Source organism: Castanea sativa, chromosome 8 (assembly GCF_040712315.1).
Source record: "Castanea sativa cultivar Marrone di Chiusa Pesio chromosome 8, ASM4071231v1".
In the NCBI taxonomy this organism is placed as follows: domain Eukaryota; kingdom Viridiplantae; phylum Streptophyta; class Magnoliopsida; order Fagales; family Fagaceae; genus Castanea; species Castanea sativa.
In genome coordinates this window covers 41,498,678-41,516,418 of record NC_134020.1, presented here as the reverse complement: position 1 = coordinate 41,516,418, position 17,741 = coordinate 41,498,678, and the positions used below count along the sequence as shown (strand labels likewise).

Below are 17,741 nucleotides of genomic sequence, written 5' to 3'. Positions count from 1 at the left end.
ATTAGATTTTTAGCCGCCCTTGTTGAATTGGCAAAATAATGTAAGATTTTAACTTGTATGACGTTTTGGTGCAAAGTTCAAGAATATTTGAGGGGTTTGCGGAACAATATAAAATTCAAAACTCTTAGTAGTGAAATCAACATAAATTGAGTACTCCTAGTACCGACATATGCTTATGTTGCTAGCAATTTCATATTGGACGATGTACTTTATATATTTGAATTTGGACCATGCATGGAAACCAACTTTCAATATACACAATAGCGAAAGGATTTTTTTGGTTAAATATTTTTCCTTATCACCAAATTGTAGTTAGAATTTAGTCGAGAAATCTTCTTAAAATTTAAAATATTTTGTTATTATTATCAATGGAAAGACTAGAATATTAATTTTTTCAAGTCTCAAGGAAGAAATGTGTCATTTTTGTGGTGAAATATCATCCTCCCAGCCTCGAGAAATATTCATGTAATTTACCGTCTCTTTTTTTCCCAATGCATTTCACTATTTTTTATTCTTACTATATTTCCTATCCCGCACTTGTAAACCACGAGTATACTAAGTTTTTTCAATTTCTGATAATTCTTTTTCTTTTTTCCTTTTGTTATCATTTTTTTATTTTTTGGTCATTTTGTTATCATTGGATGACAAGTCACAACAATTAACAAAAAGATCGCTTTCTGAAAATGTAAGATGAGACACTTTGTCTCTTGTGGATGCCTTTTTTTTATAAACTGCAATTATATTCAATCAGAAAAAACCTAAACTAACAAGGCTGAACATGTTCCTTACAAACAAGACCAATACTATCTAGAAGATTGTCCAAGGACCAACAAAAAGGACACAAAACTCTTAATGCGTACTTTGCTGCCTCATGGGCAGCAACATTTCCACTTCTTTTAACCCAACAAAACAAAAAAAGGACAAAAGACTTTGCCCAAAAAACAAATATCTAAAAGCATCCACATCAGTCCCTCTAAAATCCTCTAAAATAGAAATAACTACCAATTTTACATATTTTGAACAAAAAAATTCCTACATCAATAGGTGTAAAAATATGCAAAATTATGTAAATCCATCCCCGAGCTACAGTAACCGTATATATTAACACGATTACTGTAGCTCGTTTATCCTTTTTTTTATTAATTTCCGTTCGCTCCTTTTTTTCTCTCTCCTATCCATACTCAACAAACCCAGTTAACTGCTCATCTTCGTTTTCCTCAGATGCACACAAACACACCCACACACAAACACACAGACATATCATCATAGAGATACACTTGCTCAAAAAAAAAAAAAAAAAACAAAGAGATACACACACAGATAGTGGATCGGAGCTCGGATTGGAGCTCGTGGCTGGTGGATCGTGGATCGGACCTTGTGGATCGGAGCTCGGAGCTGGTGGATCGTGGATCGGAACTCGAAGCTCGGATCGGAGCTGGTGGATCGGAGCGGATCGAAGCTCGGAGCTCGAATTGGAGCTGGTGGATCAGAGCGGATTCGAGCTCGGAGCTAGTGAATCGTGGATCCGAGCTCGGATCCGAGCAGATCGGAGAGTTAATCAAGAGAGAGAGAGAGAGAGAGAGAGAGAGTTGATCTGAGTGGATCGGAGAGTTAATCGAGAGAGAGAGAGAGATGATCTGAAACGGGTGATGATCTGAAACGGGTAGAGAGAGAGAGAGATGATCTGAAACGGGTAGAGAGAGAGAGAGAAAAAAATCAGAAAGGAGAAAGGAGAGAGAGAGAGAGCGAGAGAGAAAAGAATCAAAAATGAGAAAGAAGAGAGAGAAAAAAAAATCAGAAATGAGAAAGGAGAGAGAGAGCGCGCGTTTTGTAAAAGTTGTTAGGAGAAATAATAAAAAATTGTGAGAGTGTTGATTATTTAATTAAAAGATTGGTAGAATAGATGAACTAATATGGGTATTTTGTAAAAATGAATGTGTAAAATATAAAAAAGTAGGTTTTTAGTGTAAAAATAGATGTGTAAAATAGAGGGACTGATGTGGATGCTCTAAGAGAAGGGCAGATATGGTCCCTAAAGGGCAACCCGTGTTGTCAAGGATGGCATCGATGCTGTACTTTGAATCACTTTCAACAAAGGATATTGCTCCAGAGTTCTCCTTTAGCAAGCTACAATGCCCATAGAATCGCTTCAGTTTCAGCAACAAGGGGGGAGAACTTTGGCATTATCTTGGCCCAAACCTTGAGCACAGCTCCATGTTCATTCCTAGCAACAACTGCCAAAGCCATGTTGGACAGAGATACGGCCGTACCGACGTTTACTTTGATAGTGCCTATAGGAGGAGAGGACCAACTAACATTTGAATGAGCAGACATTGTGGGCTTCAGGATGGGAGAAGACCAGTGAGCATTCCTTTAGCCTTGTACCAATTTTATCAATGGATGCCTGCAGGTCAACTGATCCTTTAAGATGGAGCACCACATTTCGAGTATGCCATATCTCTTCTAGGGTGAACGCCATGTTGAGTGAAACGAGCTAGGAGTCCTGAGCTTGACATAGGCCTGTTGGAGGGTCCAAGATAAGTTTAATGATGTCGTTGGTGGAGCCTAATTAATCTGACTTAAACCCCCAGCAAGCTACAAACCAAATAGCTCTGGCTATTGGGCATCTAAAGAAGAGATGAAGGGCTGATTCTACCTCCATGTTACAAAGAACACATGCGGAATCTGGTATGTCCATGCGACCTATAAGGTTTTCTCTTATGGGAAGGGCATTAACCGCTACTCTCTAAAAGAACATTTTAATCCTTTCTGAACCTCTGATCTTTTAAAGCTTTGACTAGTTCACATTGATGAAGCTTGTGGAGGAGGAGTTTGCAGTAGCTCTTTGTTAGCAGATTTTACCAAGAACAAACCTTTTGAGTCAAGGATCCACAAAAGTCTGTCTGGTTTAGGCCTAGATGGGATGGGGGTGGATAAAATGGCTTGGGCAGAAGTGGGATTGAACATATCCCTAACCAGAGAATTCTTCCACGTATGTAGCTCATTGGTCAATCAGTTAGGAAACCTTCATAGGAGATTGAGCATAGGATTCAACCCTTGGTGATGGGAAATTTTTTTGAATCCAAGGCCCCCACGAGTCCCGCCAAACATCTACTGACTCGCCATCACTGATTAGGAAACAGGCTCCCTTCCTCACAATTGCTCTTGCTTTCTCAATGGCCTTCCAAATGGGGGATGCATGTCTAGTTGCTTCTGGCTGTAGCCAGTCATCCTTGACCTTATACTTTGTTCTGAGGATCCTCATACATAGACTATCTATTGGATGCTATCATCCACGCCAACTTGGCCAACAAAGCATAGTTTGTGTTTTTTGTTTTTTTTGAAACCCAAGCCACCAACATTTCTAGGATGACAAAGGTCATCCCTGGTCTCTTGTGGATGCTTTGAAGAGAGATATAGCTGCACTCTCATTCAGCGGTGTTGGCTCAATTTTAATTCAGTCTAAGAAATTGTTTGGCCTCAACTTATAAGCTCAACTTTTAGTTTTTAGTTTTTTTGTACAATTTTTTAAAACTTCTTTTTTTTCCGCTTTTTTTTTCACATTTTCAAAAAAATTTCAAAATATAAGCATATTTAGTACACTTTCGGTAAAAAGTTTTCAATAAAAAATTAAATAAGTTGTTCTCAAACGGACACTAAACCTATATGATCTTAAGAGCCCTAGTATATGACTAATTGGCAAAAGCTTTAGGAAACCTTCATTCTCATTACTTTTGAATTTTAGACACCAGTTTTTTTTTTTACAGTTTCTATGCATGCCTCCCTTGTATCTTTCCCCCATTTTTCAGTAAAACTTCGCAACCTTAAAACGCATAAACATTCCCATCCCCATCCTGGTGCATCCAACACGTGCAACCACCAACATAATTAGATTATTTTACTATTATAGTGTACATAGATTGAAGTGTTGAATAAGGCATCATCAAAGAGAAATGTAATATAAATATAATGAACTGTCATATTAATCCATAAACAACAAAGTTGCAAATTGTTCCATTCCATTTCCTTGTCCAGATGGCAACTAAACGTGTAATAAAAATGAGCTGCAGTGTCTTCAGTGAAAAATGCTGCATATAGAACCCCAATAGCAATCATCAATCATGAACCAGTCATCAAATATATCAATCATTCAAAACCTCAAGTAATGTTTTACAGATTTACAATGAGCTGCAACCATTCCGCCAAATGCAAGCGGGAAATTCTGTTAACACTCAGGACAAAAAGGCAAATAAAAAATTGCCTTGATGTTGGAAAACAAAATGGTAAAAAGAATCGAGGTAAAAAAAATGTGGAACACCATATCACAATTATACAAAGCCATCTCTACCATTACAAACTTATAATACATGATATGTGGGAAACTCAAATTAATTACATTTAGCAAAAGTAAGATATCAATGGAGGTCCATTAGGTTCCTAAAGGAGCTCTGTCGTCTGGGCCAGCTAGCATGATCTGACATTTTAAGTGTTTGGAATCAATAACACAAGCAAGAAAAAAAGAATAGAGACTTAATTGCTAGTAAGAAGTTTTAACATAGGCCATTGAGAACACATACATTGCAGTCAAAAGCAAACCTCCTAGCCAGCATAATGGCTGCATTTCTCTCTCTCTCTGATTCAAAAGCTACTACAAAAGACAGCCCTTTTTTTGCTTGCCAAAACAGTGCCTGTGCTGCGGCATTCCCACCTCCTCTAACTCCACAGAGCTAGAGCAGAAAAACAGTGTCAGAAATAACCAACAAAATTTGTGACACATCAAAACAAAAGAAAAGATGTTTTGAGTTCTTCAACACAATAAAAAAGTTCCATTCAAAATGAAAGAGAATCTAGTCTACAATAGACTTCATATCATTATTGCCAAGAATACAAGACCACTCAAATAATGATCTCAAGAACACCGATTTCAGCTCGACAACCAAGGTCTCCGCTTCCTTAAAAAGTCCAGTTGCTCCTCTCTCTCGATGCTACTCACATCAAGCATAGGGGAACTATTTCCAAGTAAAAGAACTACATATTTACCAAACCAGTTCCCCCACCCAAACAGAAGATCCGCAACTCTTTCAGGCACTACCCACTGAACTCTGAACATGGAGAATACAAAGGACCACCACTCATGAACTTTGTAATTATACTTTCCTAGACATCCTTCAATTTCGTCCAATACACTCACAAGAAAAGGAAAAATCAAAATTTTCCATTTTATTTGAGCCCTCAAATACATCTTTTCTTTTTTGATAAATCAAATGCTTAAACAATATCTAGAGAATGAGTGACAGGAAATGCATGTTACATCACTCTTGGCCCTTGTATTAACAGAGAAAACAAATTTGAAATCTGCTATACCTGCATTGAAGTGGAGTAGTACTCTTTAGCAATTGTTGTCTTTCCTTTACGAAGCTTTATCCTCATCCTTCCCACATGAAGCACATGAATTGATTCTGACGGGTGATTTACACCATTCATCTGGGTAACAACCACCTGCAAAGTGTGATAAACAATGTCAAAACAGACAGCAGATCTACAGGTTCTAAAACTAGACTCAAATCTTTTCCACAATATTCAGATATATAGAAAATCTAAACATCAAAAGATTTAGACATGAAACAATGACATTACTCATGTTATATAAACATGCAAGATGGAAACACTTTCAATAAATCTAAATGATCCTGTGCTGTCAGTTAGTTGCACACCAATCTTGTACATCATAACTCGGATCCAGATAACTCAAGGTGCTGCACACTGCCTCATTCTATGAAGGGTTCTGATAGGTACACCATATAGAGTGATAAGCAGTTCAACAAATACATAATCAAATAAGGTAAATAAATCTATCAAATAGAGCTATGTAATAGTGAGGTAACATCATAGCGTTGCTTTTTAATGTATACTCCCTCCATTCCTCTTTGTTAGTCCTCTACTTCATTCCCAAAATATGGTCTTCATTGTAGTAAAGGCAACATGAATAGTTGCTTGGAGGAAAGAAAAATCATGAATAAAAAGTGCAAAGAGAAAAATCATGTCTAAAAAGTGCAAAGATGCACCTCTCAAATAAACTTGGTTCATAAAGAGTAGGCCAGAGGAGAACACCATTTAATTTATAAAGCCTAAAGATATTTCCTTATTGCTTTACCCCAAGGCAAGCATCTGAATTGCTTTATGTGACCTTGTACATAGTTTTTTTTTTTTATATAAAGATTTTCAGGCTTTAAAAAAGTGTATAATCAGCAGGCAAACACTATATTTTTAGGGCCTTGATCTAGATATGCGTTCAAACCATGCAGGAATTGACAAGCTATGAGCATGATGTAATCAACAAGTCATGAGCTCTGTGAACTATATGCTTCAAAAAGAAGTTGTAAGCATGAGTTGTGAGAGGTTGAAATCCAGGCTTGTTAGGATCATATTCAATTGGGCTTCTTTGTAAGGGTGTAGACCTTCGAACTTATGTGATTTCATAGTCATTGTGTCCTTCATTTGAAGGGAAACTTATGAGTAGCTGGTATACTCCATAATATCCCCTTTGTAATTATTTGTTTCAAATTTCAATAACATTGACTCTAGTTTTTTTTAAATTCCCTTTGAGACCTACTCATGATATTTGACAGCATAAAAGTTGACCAACTGCACACACTATAAATAGAATGGTGGACAGAGTATCATCAAGATCACCATGAAAATGATGCACACCACCCAATATAAAAGAACTTTAAAGGTTTTGACAATATATATCAATATGTTGACATTGAAGCTGACATATAAGTAGCTATGTACAGGAAAATAAATTTGAATAGAACTAGGACAGCATACATTGAATTCAATGTCGTGCCTTCGCACAAGTGCCTCCACATGGCTTCCCAAACCAGCAGCTGCATGAGAAAATACAACATAATTACACAAATTTAGATTTGACAAACAACTGCTAGTCCCAAAAGCTTAAGCTGATAAGAAAGTGTTAATTTAATCATTTAGTCATTATTCTAACATTATACCTAACCAAGTGGAGCCCAACATGTGAAATTTGTAGTTTTTTAAATGCAAGACAAATAGAGACAAGGTTGGAAGTTGGAACTCAAGACTAACAGCTCTTATTCCATGAGAAACTACTACTATTCCCAAAAACTTAAACTAATACAAAAAAAAATATTAATTTAATCATTATTATAAAATTAAAATAAAATTTTTGAATGAAGGAAGAGATTGAAACCTCACAAATTGATAATCAAACTCAAAAAAAAAAAAAAAACTATGGAGAGTCAAGATCAGTACAAGACCTGGATCAATGGGACCTGCGGTTGTCAATGTGATTTGTTGTCCTTCCAAAACAATATCGGCTTGCAAAATTCTCCCAACATCAAAAGGTTCAGGAGCATAAACTGATTTGGTAGCTCCTGAGGCATGACGGAAAGTTAAATCAGAAACATACAAAGATTGGACAAAAGAAGTACTCAATTTTGCAACTCTATGCATCTGATTCGATATCTTAGAACAATGTAGGCAACACAATTACCATCATTAACAAATTTTCCATTTTAAAAACAACAGTTGATTTGGGTACAAAAGGGTAAGTGATTATTATGTGAAACCCACGATAACTGACCACAAATATATAGAAAGTAATTCTAAGAATATGACGTGTTAACCCAACCAATAGATATATAATGAAACAAGTACATACAAAAAGAACTTGCAAATATTGGCTTATCAATGACAGATGATCATAGGCCCAGTGTCAGGCTCGTGTGTGTGTGTGCATATATATAGTTGGGTTTAAGTTATACTTGCCGTAAGTTATGTCAATATTACACTGCTTATTAGCTATATGTTTTTTAAAAACCCACCTTTGGATCACATTGAGTCCGTTTGGATAGAACTTATTGCTGAAAACTGAAAACTGGAAACTGAAAACACTGTAGCAAAATAATTTTTTAATGTGTAAAAAAACACTGTTCACTCTTTTTTTACTGTTTATATGCCTTGGTGCACTGTTCATGGCCCTTTAACAGTGCACCAAGCGCTGGTCTTTTAAAAAAAAAAAAAAAAAAAAAAAAACGCAAACGCAACCTGTAAAACGGGGATCCAAACGGGCAAATTGTCTCCTTATACCCAACATCATACATTAGGGGGGGGGGGGGTGGAATCTCATCTACAGAATGTAAATTCTAATTATTTTCGAAATTTAAAAACTATATACAAAACATGAATTTTTTAATTAAGTAGTAAATAACAATTAATTGATACATAAGTTGGCATGCTTGTTAAGAACATAGAAATATGTAATCTAACAGTGCGATTTTTATAATATTAATCTAATAAAAAGTTACTAAGTGGTGTACCATTAAGAAAAAACTTAAATCAAGTTTAACTTGATCCTGATCCACATATATATATATATATATAAAATACGTAGTGATTGGAATCAACACAAAGCAATAGTCAGCAGCCAAAATAGGTCTCTTGACAGACGGATGAGAAATCTTGCCCTCTCGAGTGATAGTTCAATGATCCCAACAGCAACTTGTTGGTCAAGCTTGGATGTCCCTACTCCCAGCAAGCTGCCAGCCAAGATCGTAAAACTATCGCTCAAGAAGTAAGCAAACCACTTCAGGTGAAGCTTACTGCTGAATTTCAAGAAGCACTCACAAATAGAATTTGAGTACCATAAAGAAAGGTCATTTTAACCAGTTTCAAGCCAGTGGATGATGTTCAGCTTTTGGAAGGTAAGCAGAGGGTGTCAGGCTATCCTAAGAAAATACTGCTATGTCTTTAAATACTGCATGTTTGGAATAAGAGAGGACATAATGGACGTGACCACTCCCCTGGTTGCAAGATAGACAAAGGAAAAAAGCACAGGAATTTTCATGATATTAATTGATTAACACAACAATTTGCTTCTGAAGTGGTTCAAGCTTTACTAATAGATAGAGGTGGCAAGGATGGCAAATTGGGTAGGAGCTGATATGTTCTCCTTGACACCAACCCCAGCGTTCTTGTAGTCCATTGAGTCCCAAGAAGGTATGAATTCCTACCTGTCCTCCCTATCTAGTACCACCAAGGCTGAGCTCTATAGTGGCTGTTCTCGTTCCTCCCGTTGATTGAGCTGAGCAGGCAAGATTAATGGAATGGGCACTTCCACACCCAGGATGAAGCTGCTAATATATGGAGAGAGAGAGGGTACAAAGGGAATAGGCCTGTAGGGCAGTGCTGGTTTGCATTTAAAGGTCCCATTGAATTTCTGGTTTTTTTTTCCATTTAAATCAAAATTTTATTTTATATTCTTTGGGGACCATGTGCCCAACACCTTCCATGACTATATTACATTCTCTGATTCTCTATGTAATTATTCCAATCTTACATTCTGAATAACAAGTCAAGGATTTAGCCACTAAATATGTCTGAAAAAGGAAAAAGAATTCAGAGAGGGAGCATAATCTCTTACACAGAGATGTTTGCATTTAGAGAATAGCACAAGAGTGCAATTGCTATGGTAATCTATTCTCAAAAGACAGCACTAAAGTCCATAAAATGCAAAGCAGCAAATATTACTGCATATATACCTGATATAAGTTCTTTTTTGCCGCCTTCTGATGACACACGATACCACTGAATCGAACATTTAGAAATTTCTGGAGCATTGTCAGAGCAAGGTTGAATCCGCAAGTATGAACCTAAAGCTTCATGCCCATCTAATTCAAATGACTGGGAACCGTTCTCCACAACCCTCTTGCTCTTTGCCAGCTGAACAGATATGAGGAATGGAAATTAAAGAGCATAAAAAATTTAGGAACAAAAGCTACATTTCCATACAATATACAATTATTTATATAGCACACCACATAAAGTAAAGCAAAGCAAAGCAAAGGTTACATCAGAAAACCACATACACATTCACCACAAAGAGTAAATATAAATAGTAACAGAAACAATTCACCAGCAAATCCCTACAAACAACAATAATATTCTATCATTTCTTGCTGTGTGAAACCCAATGACACATCAAATACTAATAGGAAAGCCTTGAGAAATAGGAAAAGTACTAAGCAAACCTAGGCCAGAGATTTCACTATCATGCCCTTTTGGTGTTTTGAAGAATTTATTGAGAGTAGAGAAAATAACAATCATCTAGAAACTCCACTACAAGTCCATTTGGTTTGCGAGTCCACATCTCACGTTTGCATCTGCTTTCTTCTTTTTCTTTTTTCTTTCTTCAGCTCAGCGCCTCTTGCACTGTTCATGGGACATGAACAGTGCAAATAGGAAAATGAACAGTGCAAAACAGTAGTGAACAGTAACCGGAAAATATCTTTTTTATTGTCTTCCGTTTTCAGCAAAATAAGCGGTATTCAAACGCACACTACATCAGTCATGACATCACAAAGGAAGTCTAGCATAAATAATATGATAGATTCAGATGCATATAAATCATCGTGTGTTGTCTAAATACAATACTACCTTGACCTAAGTTTTTGCAATGATGAAAATGAATTTATTCAATAAACTTATCATTTACCCCAGAAAGATCTTCAATACACATTATTGGCAGGCGGAAATATTAAGTTTGATAAGACAAAGGGGACTAAAGACAACGTTAGAGTTATGGGGGATATTTAAGAGGGACTGGTGCACACCCTATTAGCATATGTCACCCTTGTCTTTTTCTTTTTCTTTTTTTGATAGGTAAGAAAACTTGTATTAAGAGAAGACTACTTCATTAGAAAAATGAAGCAGAATATATGTACAAACAAATGTCACCCGTCTTCAAAACAGTACTAGAAGCATTTAAAATAATATAAAATTCTGGCATGCCTATGTATTGTATATGCATCTCCATGTGTGAGAAAAGGAGAGACAGAGAAAGGAAAAAAATGCCATTTGCTCAGATTGAATAATTAATATCCATTAACATAAATGGTTATTGAGCGTGAGAGCATGGAAGACAGGAATCATATATGCCACCACAATCTTCCATTAGGATAAATGATTGTTCCTATTAACAAAAATTGCAATTCCTTATGCAAAAACAAAGGTTTTTTTTATTGGTAATGTACGCATGCACCCAGTGGATCTCAAACCCATGACCACACCCTCCACCCCATTATAATAATTTATTTTTTTTTTTAAGGATAAACGGATTGCTTCAAGCTTTTAACTTAAGAACCCAATTAACTGCAGACTACCATATGCTCATACTAAAAGATCAACTAGCTTTAATACTCGTTGCTTCCAGAGATGCATGCACTTGGCTCCCTCAAAAAATTCAAACAACTTCCCAAAACAAATTATTCAAAACCCCTATAAAATAGATATGCTAAACAATACAACACTAATAAATTTTTTGCAAGTAACAGAGCACTCTAAATACAGACAAAATAAATAGAAAACTTAAAGCAATAAAAAAATTGATGGAGGAAAACTACAAAGGCAAAACCGTGACTACTTCACACATGGATAATGCAGAAAAACAATGTGCCACCAATATATTAGGCATATATTAACACGTTATTGAGCCAAGAATACATGGGAAGCCCATGAAGGTTATATCAAATCCTGCAAACATGGTGTAAAATAATAAACAAACCTCTTTCTGAAGCCTAAGAGAATGCTTAGACTTCTCTGCAAGCTGTGTCCTCAATGCTCGAAGCTCAAGTTCCATGTCCATAACCTACAAATTAATTATGATTCACTCATTAATCAACAAAAGAGCATCCAATCAATACATTTTAAAATCAAAACAGAAGTATGAAAGTAAAATAGAAATAAAAGTGTTCTAATTCACCACATGGCTTGAAATGTGACCACTTATATTTAAATTGCAACAAATTAAACATACTCAGGAGAGTTCAACTTTAATGGATACCTATAATAATTCACTGACAGAGTTATACACGAGCAATTGTCATCTGATAGTTGAATAGCTGGTCTTTGCTAGAACGTTATATCTGTAACACCAGATATAAGACCAGCTATTCAACTATCAGATGACAAATTTGCTGGGAAATCCATGACCAGCCTCTTGGCTGGGTTGATGTCTAATACGGTTCTAATGACAACAGGAAATGAATTTCATGTAGATCTCCCAAAAACTAAAGCTCTTAACAATAAGTTCAACTTAATTGCTAGTACAAAGCACGCGGAGGGAATATTCACAAGGGAATTCTTGAGTTTATAATAAGCGACAGATTTAAGACCAAAGGCTAACAAATACCTTGCTTGGCTGATGCAGCATGATAATTCGTCTAGCCTCTTGAACCTCCTTCATCAGTTCTTCCACATCCTAAAGGAACCAAATAAAAGATATTACTTAAAAAGTACAGAATATAGAATAAAGATGGTGTTCTGTATTAAACATGCACTGATTATTATGCATACAATAATCAAACACTAGACACCAGCATCAAGACATAAACCACAATGCAACTATCTTCCTATATCCTCTGACAAATCAATTTAATCACCCATCCAGATCCAAACATAAAAAAGTATTGCAATAGCTTACAAAACAAAGGACACGCGTGCATATACACTGTAAAACTGGGTGCGTCCGAACATTTTCAAATTAAAAAAGGCCTGAATACTGCATCATTACAGTCATGATCAAGTGCTCTAAAAAATACAGTAATAACACAAACCTACCAAAGAAAAAAAAAAGTAATAACACATACCTGCTTCCCAGAGGCCCTAGACGTTCGTTCATGTTCCTGAAGCGCCTCTTCCACTCTCTGAACTGCTGCTCTGGCATTTTCTATTTCAGCACGAGCAAAAGCTCTTTCCTCATCAACAAGTTTCTTAGCATCTTCTGATGCCTATAAATGGATATAAACAGTTAAAGTAGGAAAATGTGAAAAGGTAGAGGACTACAAATATTTTTCTTCAGATAAAATATAAACATATAAGAGCAAACATTTCAAGTAACACAAAACTAGCGCAAATTACAAAATAAATTATATTAGAAAAATAACGCAGGTTTTTGGAACCGTATCAAGGAGCTCAAGGCTAGAATGAAGTCACCAAACTGGATTAAATAGTTCAAAAGAGGGTGGGGGAGTTCTAAAGAAGGCCTTGTGAGGTGTATCTGTTAAAAGCAATAATGAAATAGAAATGGTTTGTGTTTGTGAGATAGTAATTTTTGAAAAAAGCACAATAACATCAATTATACAATTGTTTAATTTGTCCATAATTGAATATTATGCGAAACCCACAAAGAGTGCAAATATAATTTTATTTGGGCATTTTACGAAATTTGAATTGGAATATGATACTATTCCATCATCTTCTCATGTTGTACTAAATTATGAAATAAAGATTCAAGGTTCTCTTCGTATATTATCACCAAACAGATAAATAGGAATTGTTATTCCATTACAGCTTCTTGCATTCCTTTACTTACTCCCATTCTCATGTAATCACCATTCCAATGTACCAAACATGACCTAACATTAATATAAAATCTTTTTTTCTTGTACGCATCTGATGGGTGCTTCCTCAACCTTCCAGGATAGGGTAGTACAGATCAAAGTTGCTGAGATTTAAAGAAAACAAAAATATAAAAAAAACACATTCCTATCACATTTTAAAAATATTTGAACCCAACAATTAGATCACTAGAGGCCATACATGGATGATATTGAAGAAGGTGTTAGTATCAAAAGTGATATATGTACTCCACTTCAAGACAAACACAAAGCTCCCACAAATGGGTACATCATCCTCCAATACCATAGCAATAACTACTTGTGAACTGAAAAAACTAATCAGCCAAAACTAGGGACCACACCTCATTAAGAAAAAGTCACTGCTCGCTAGTTTGAATCTCCCCTCACCTTCCCTTGAGGCCAAAAATTACTTATCTACCCAAAATAAAATAAAATACCTAGTCAGCCAAGACTTCTATTAAAAAAAACACTATAAACTCTAAGACGCTTGGAGGAAATACCATTTAGGAATTGGATGGGCTCAGTCCCAAACAAACTTCCAGAGGATTTGATATGTGATAGTAGTCATCAAAACAACATCATAACTAGTTCATTATAGTTTTACATGAATAACAAACTCACAACCTAATTAACAAACAGAAAATTAACTCCACACAAGCATTAAACTTATAATTTATTAGATTTATCATTTACTTAAGTCATTAAGATGTATCTGACTAAAATTAGTGATTAAAAGAATTTGCTTATAAAAATACACAACACAGACAAATGTCAAATTACCCAACTTCTACTAAGCAATTCAGATCACCTGCTTAAGAAAATTTGCTAGCTTCTTAACTTCAGCCTTTTCTTGTATTAACTCCCCTTCCCTTTGAGTCAGCTGTACTGCTAAAGCTTCCACCTGCAGGAAGTGAAAATAGTTTGGTAGTCATTATTTGCTTCACTTATAAAGAGAGGAGATTTCAATTGATCTAAAAGACCATTGGCTAAACAATGAGGGAAACCAACACCCACCCCTCAAACACCATATTTGAACCCTAGACCTCCTTTAATAAGTAACACCAAGCTACAAGGCCATTGGTTGGAATTTAAATACTTATTGTTTGTCTTCAGAGATGCAAGAAACGACTATGGTTTTTAAGGGTTGAAGGCAAAAGGAAAATTTTTATGGCTCTTTCCTCTTTTTGCAGTTTCTTATATAAAATTACTTTTGAAATCAGGAACTCAAAGAATCATGAATGATAGGTGGCATAGGAATGCTGAAAGGAACAAATTCAATAAAAAGAGAACAATATAGAAAACTAACCATACAAATAGCTTCCTCTACATCATCCTTGTTTCTACCTGCCACACGCCCTTTCAAGGACTCCAGTGCATCTCTAAGCTTCTTCAAAAGAACATGTTTTTCCAACGAAGCTGCCTCTCTTAGTCTAGCCTGAAGTCCACAAATGACTGCTTATTATTTGGTTATCAATATCATCCACACTTCTTTGAAGTTTCTTGCAGTTGGGGAAAAAAAAAAGGAGAAGAGAGAAACATTGCTTATATAATACAAAACACGCATTAAACCAGTTATTTATGCCCTTTACTATATATCAAAAGAGAAAATATAAATTCTTTGCATCTAGGATTCTTCAACAATTGAATTAAGAAAGACAAACTCTCCTAACAACAGAGCTTAATACCCACTAATTGACATATCAGAAATGGGTTTATTAACCTTCCAAAACTTTAATAGAAGATATCATAAGTTTCAAGAAACAATTTCCATAACTTTCCTTAGTCTCCTCAGTGACCAGAAGCTCCCAAAAAATAATAATAATAAACATTGAAAATTATGTGAATGAAACAAAATTCTACCGCTATGAACAAGTCTGGTACAATCGAAGCCGTTTGTAATTTCTGAGATTAGCAGAAACAAACAAAATTTAGAAAAAGCTTAACCTCTTCAGACAACTTAGCAGCAGCAGCCAACCCCTTCTCAAATTTACTAGCAAGGTCTCGAACTGAGAGGCGTTTCTGCTGTTCCAACAGTTGTGCAGTCTCCCGGGCAACAACCTCCTTCATGGATAGCACTTTGGGGTCATCCGTTGCATCCACTATCTGATTGTTAGCTCCGATTTTGTAATTCGGAAACCGACTGGAATTAAACATCACATCAGCAGATACTGCGGGAACCGCATCTTTTTGCATGGTGTCACCAAAATCACGAGTCACCCTCGTCATTATTTCAATTCAGACCACCTACACTGCAAATCACCAAAAGCTAAGCTTAATGGAAACGAATTAACCACAAAACAAGTCTAAAAAAAGGCCTGTCAACCTCATCACAATAGTGGATTAGAGTCTGCCAACCATATTGCTTCAATTACATAGTCAATTTCTAAAATTCATCTGCTTGGTCAGTATGAAAAACCCAGGAAATGGAAGAAATGAATCGCTTTAAAATTTTAAAATATATAAAAATTGCACAAAAAAAAAAAAAGGAAAAACCTTTATATCACAGCTTAGTTGAGGAGTTTAACCATTTCTAAAAAAGCTCATCATTTTCATATCCTTCTCATTTTTTCCATTGTCTTCTAGGAAACCAAACAGTTAGTAACAGCAAAAACCAGAACCCAAACAAACAAACAGAACCAAGAAAGCCCAAATTCAATACCTTTTTCCTAATTTCACCACTGAAATCAAAACAAAGCAATTTTTATTTTCAAGACACTCACACTGATCATCGCTAACTCAAACAATTACATATAAAATAATTTTTTTTTTTTTTTTTAAAAACATAGTATTCACATAGCCATGATAAACTAGATTAAAATACACACAAAAGAAAAGAAAAAAATAAGACCAAATGCAATTACCAAATACAGCTTAGAAGTAAAAACAAGGGCTAAGACAACAGAAGCAAAACCCTAGTTCATAGAATTCCCTTTTTTTTCCCTCAACTTTTATAAAAAAGAGAAACAGAGAAAAGTTAACAATGGAGACAAAAAGGGAGACTTGGACTTACAGATCATCACAAAAACATTTAACTGTGTAAGGCTATAATAGATTCTTGGATCAGATGCAAGCCTAGTAGCTTCAACTTGATTATCCAATAACCTTTGCCTGTGACAATGAAAGAGACAGAGAGAGAGAGAGAGTTTTGTGAGAGAGAATATGCAAAGAAATATGGTGGTGTTGCTTTTCAAAAAGCAAGGAAGAGAGAGAGAGAGAAGGTAAAGCCGTCCTCTTATGTTACGGTTTTAGTAGCAACAGTAAAAAAAAAAAATTGGTTGCGATTTGTTTTTTATTGGAGCTAGTTTGAGTTGAAAAACTTTATAATTGGATACTGTGTTGTGTCATGACTCATGCTTGTGCTTTAAACTTAAACCTCTTTGGCGGTCCCCGCGTGTTGTTCTATCCCTTTTTTCCTGTGTTTGCGTTTATGTTTCTCTTCTTCTTTTTTCTTTTTTTTCTTTCTCTTAGATTTTTGTTTTTTTGAGAAATCCTAGATTTTTGTTTAAGTATTACCGCTACAACTTTTGTCACAACTTTTACTATAGCTTATTCCTATGTTGAGCCCTAAACAGTGGAGTTATATACCCACTATTTTTACTCTATTATTCACGTCTTAACACGTAAGCAAGTTTCGGTAAAAATTGTTGCCCTTAATCTTTTTTATTTTGTTTTGAATTGACTAGATTGCCCTCGATTTGTGGTTGACTACAACTTTTGGGTTTTTTATTTCTTTCTAGCATTTGGTGGAAATTATGGTTGACCAAAGTCGTTATAACAATAGCTGGAAGTTTGACACGGACGGGTGCTGAAGCATGAAGGACAGGAAACAGTTTGATTTTGATTTTTTCAATTTTTTTTGTTTGATAAATGAATTGTTGTGTTTGATTATAATTTTTTTTTTTTAATTCAAAGGTTATGGGTTTTATTTTATTTTATGTTTGGGCCGGCTAACTAAACATTATTTTGATACAGAAAATTAGATTTGAGCTGTTTTTTTATATTTGGTCTACTTCAAGATTTGAACAAAATTTGGACATTGAAACTTGTACATTGAAAAATTAAGATGACTCACTTCTCTTTTTCTTTTTTTCTTTTTCAGGAGAGTTTTATCTTAATGATTCATTTTGCAACAAATGGGGAAAGAAATTCCAACTTAAGTTCTCCAAATGAGAAAGATCCAATGGTACTATTAGGTGGCGTTTGGTATGGGGTAATGTTTTAGGATTCCTAGGAATGTTAAAAGATTCCCATGTTTGGTTGCAAATTACGCTAGGGAATCAGATGTCA

The 17,741-nt window shown here is 35.4% G+C and overlaps 1 protein-coding gene across 2 annotated transcripts; it reads right to left on the bottom strand.

Annotated features, from left to right (window-relative positions):
- Positions 1-4,106: 4,106 nt before the first annotated feature.
- LOC142607732 (stomatal closure-related actin-binding protein 1) lies at positions 4,107-16,719 on the bottom strand. Of its 2 annotated transcripts, none has more exons than XM_075779337.1 (13): positions 16,465-16,719; positions 15,399-15,703; positions 14,761-14,889; positions 14,263-14,355; positions 12,684-12,824; positions 12,227-12,295; positions 11,600-11,683; positions 9,579-9,759; positions 7,296-7,412; positions 6,832-6,890; positions 5,365-5,499; positions 4,578-4,727; positions 4,107-4,474 (listed from the first exon to the last, which is right to left on the bottom strand). In XM_075779337.1, exons 2-13 carry the CDS (start codon positions 15,678-15,680, stop codon positions 4,430-4,432), a joined length of 1,485 nt encoding a protein of 494 aa, XP_075635452.1. In that variant the 5' UTR covers positions 15,681-15,703; positions 16,465-16,719; the 3' UTR covers positions 4,107-4,429. The 2 variants fall into 2 exon arrangements, with proteins under 2 accessions (XP_075635452.1, XP_075635453.1); XM_075779338.1 differs by lacking the exon at positions 16,465-16,719 and adding an exon at positions 16,316-16,440.
- Between the last annotated feature and the right edge of the window lie 1,022 nt (positions 16,720-17,741).

Excerpts from the sequence above, each read along its gene's own strand:
- LOC142607732 (XM_075779337.1), bottom strand. The coding sequence starts at position 15,680 with ATGACGAGGGTGACTCGTGATTTTGGTGACACCATGCAAAAAGATGCG. Across the intron at positions 14,356-14,760 it reads TAGAGGAAGCTATTTGTATG|GTGGAAGCTTTAGCAGTACA; the intron begins GTTAGTTTTCTA and ends CACTTCCTGCAG. Across the intron at positions 5,500-6,831 it reads GGCACGACATTGAATTCAAT|GTGGTTGTTACCCAGATGAA; the intron begins GTATGCTGTCCT and ends CACACTTTGCAG.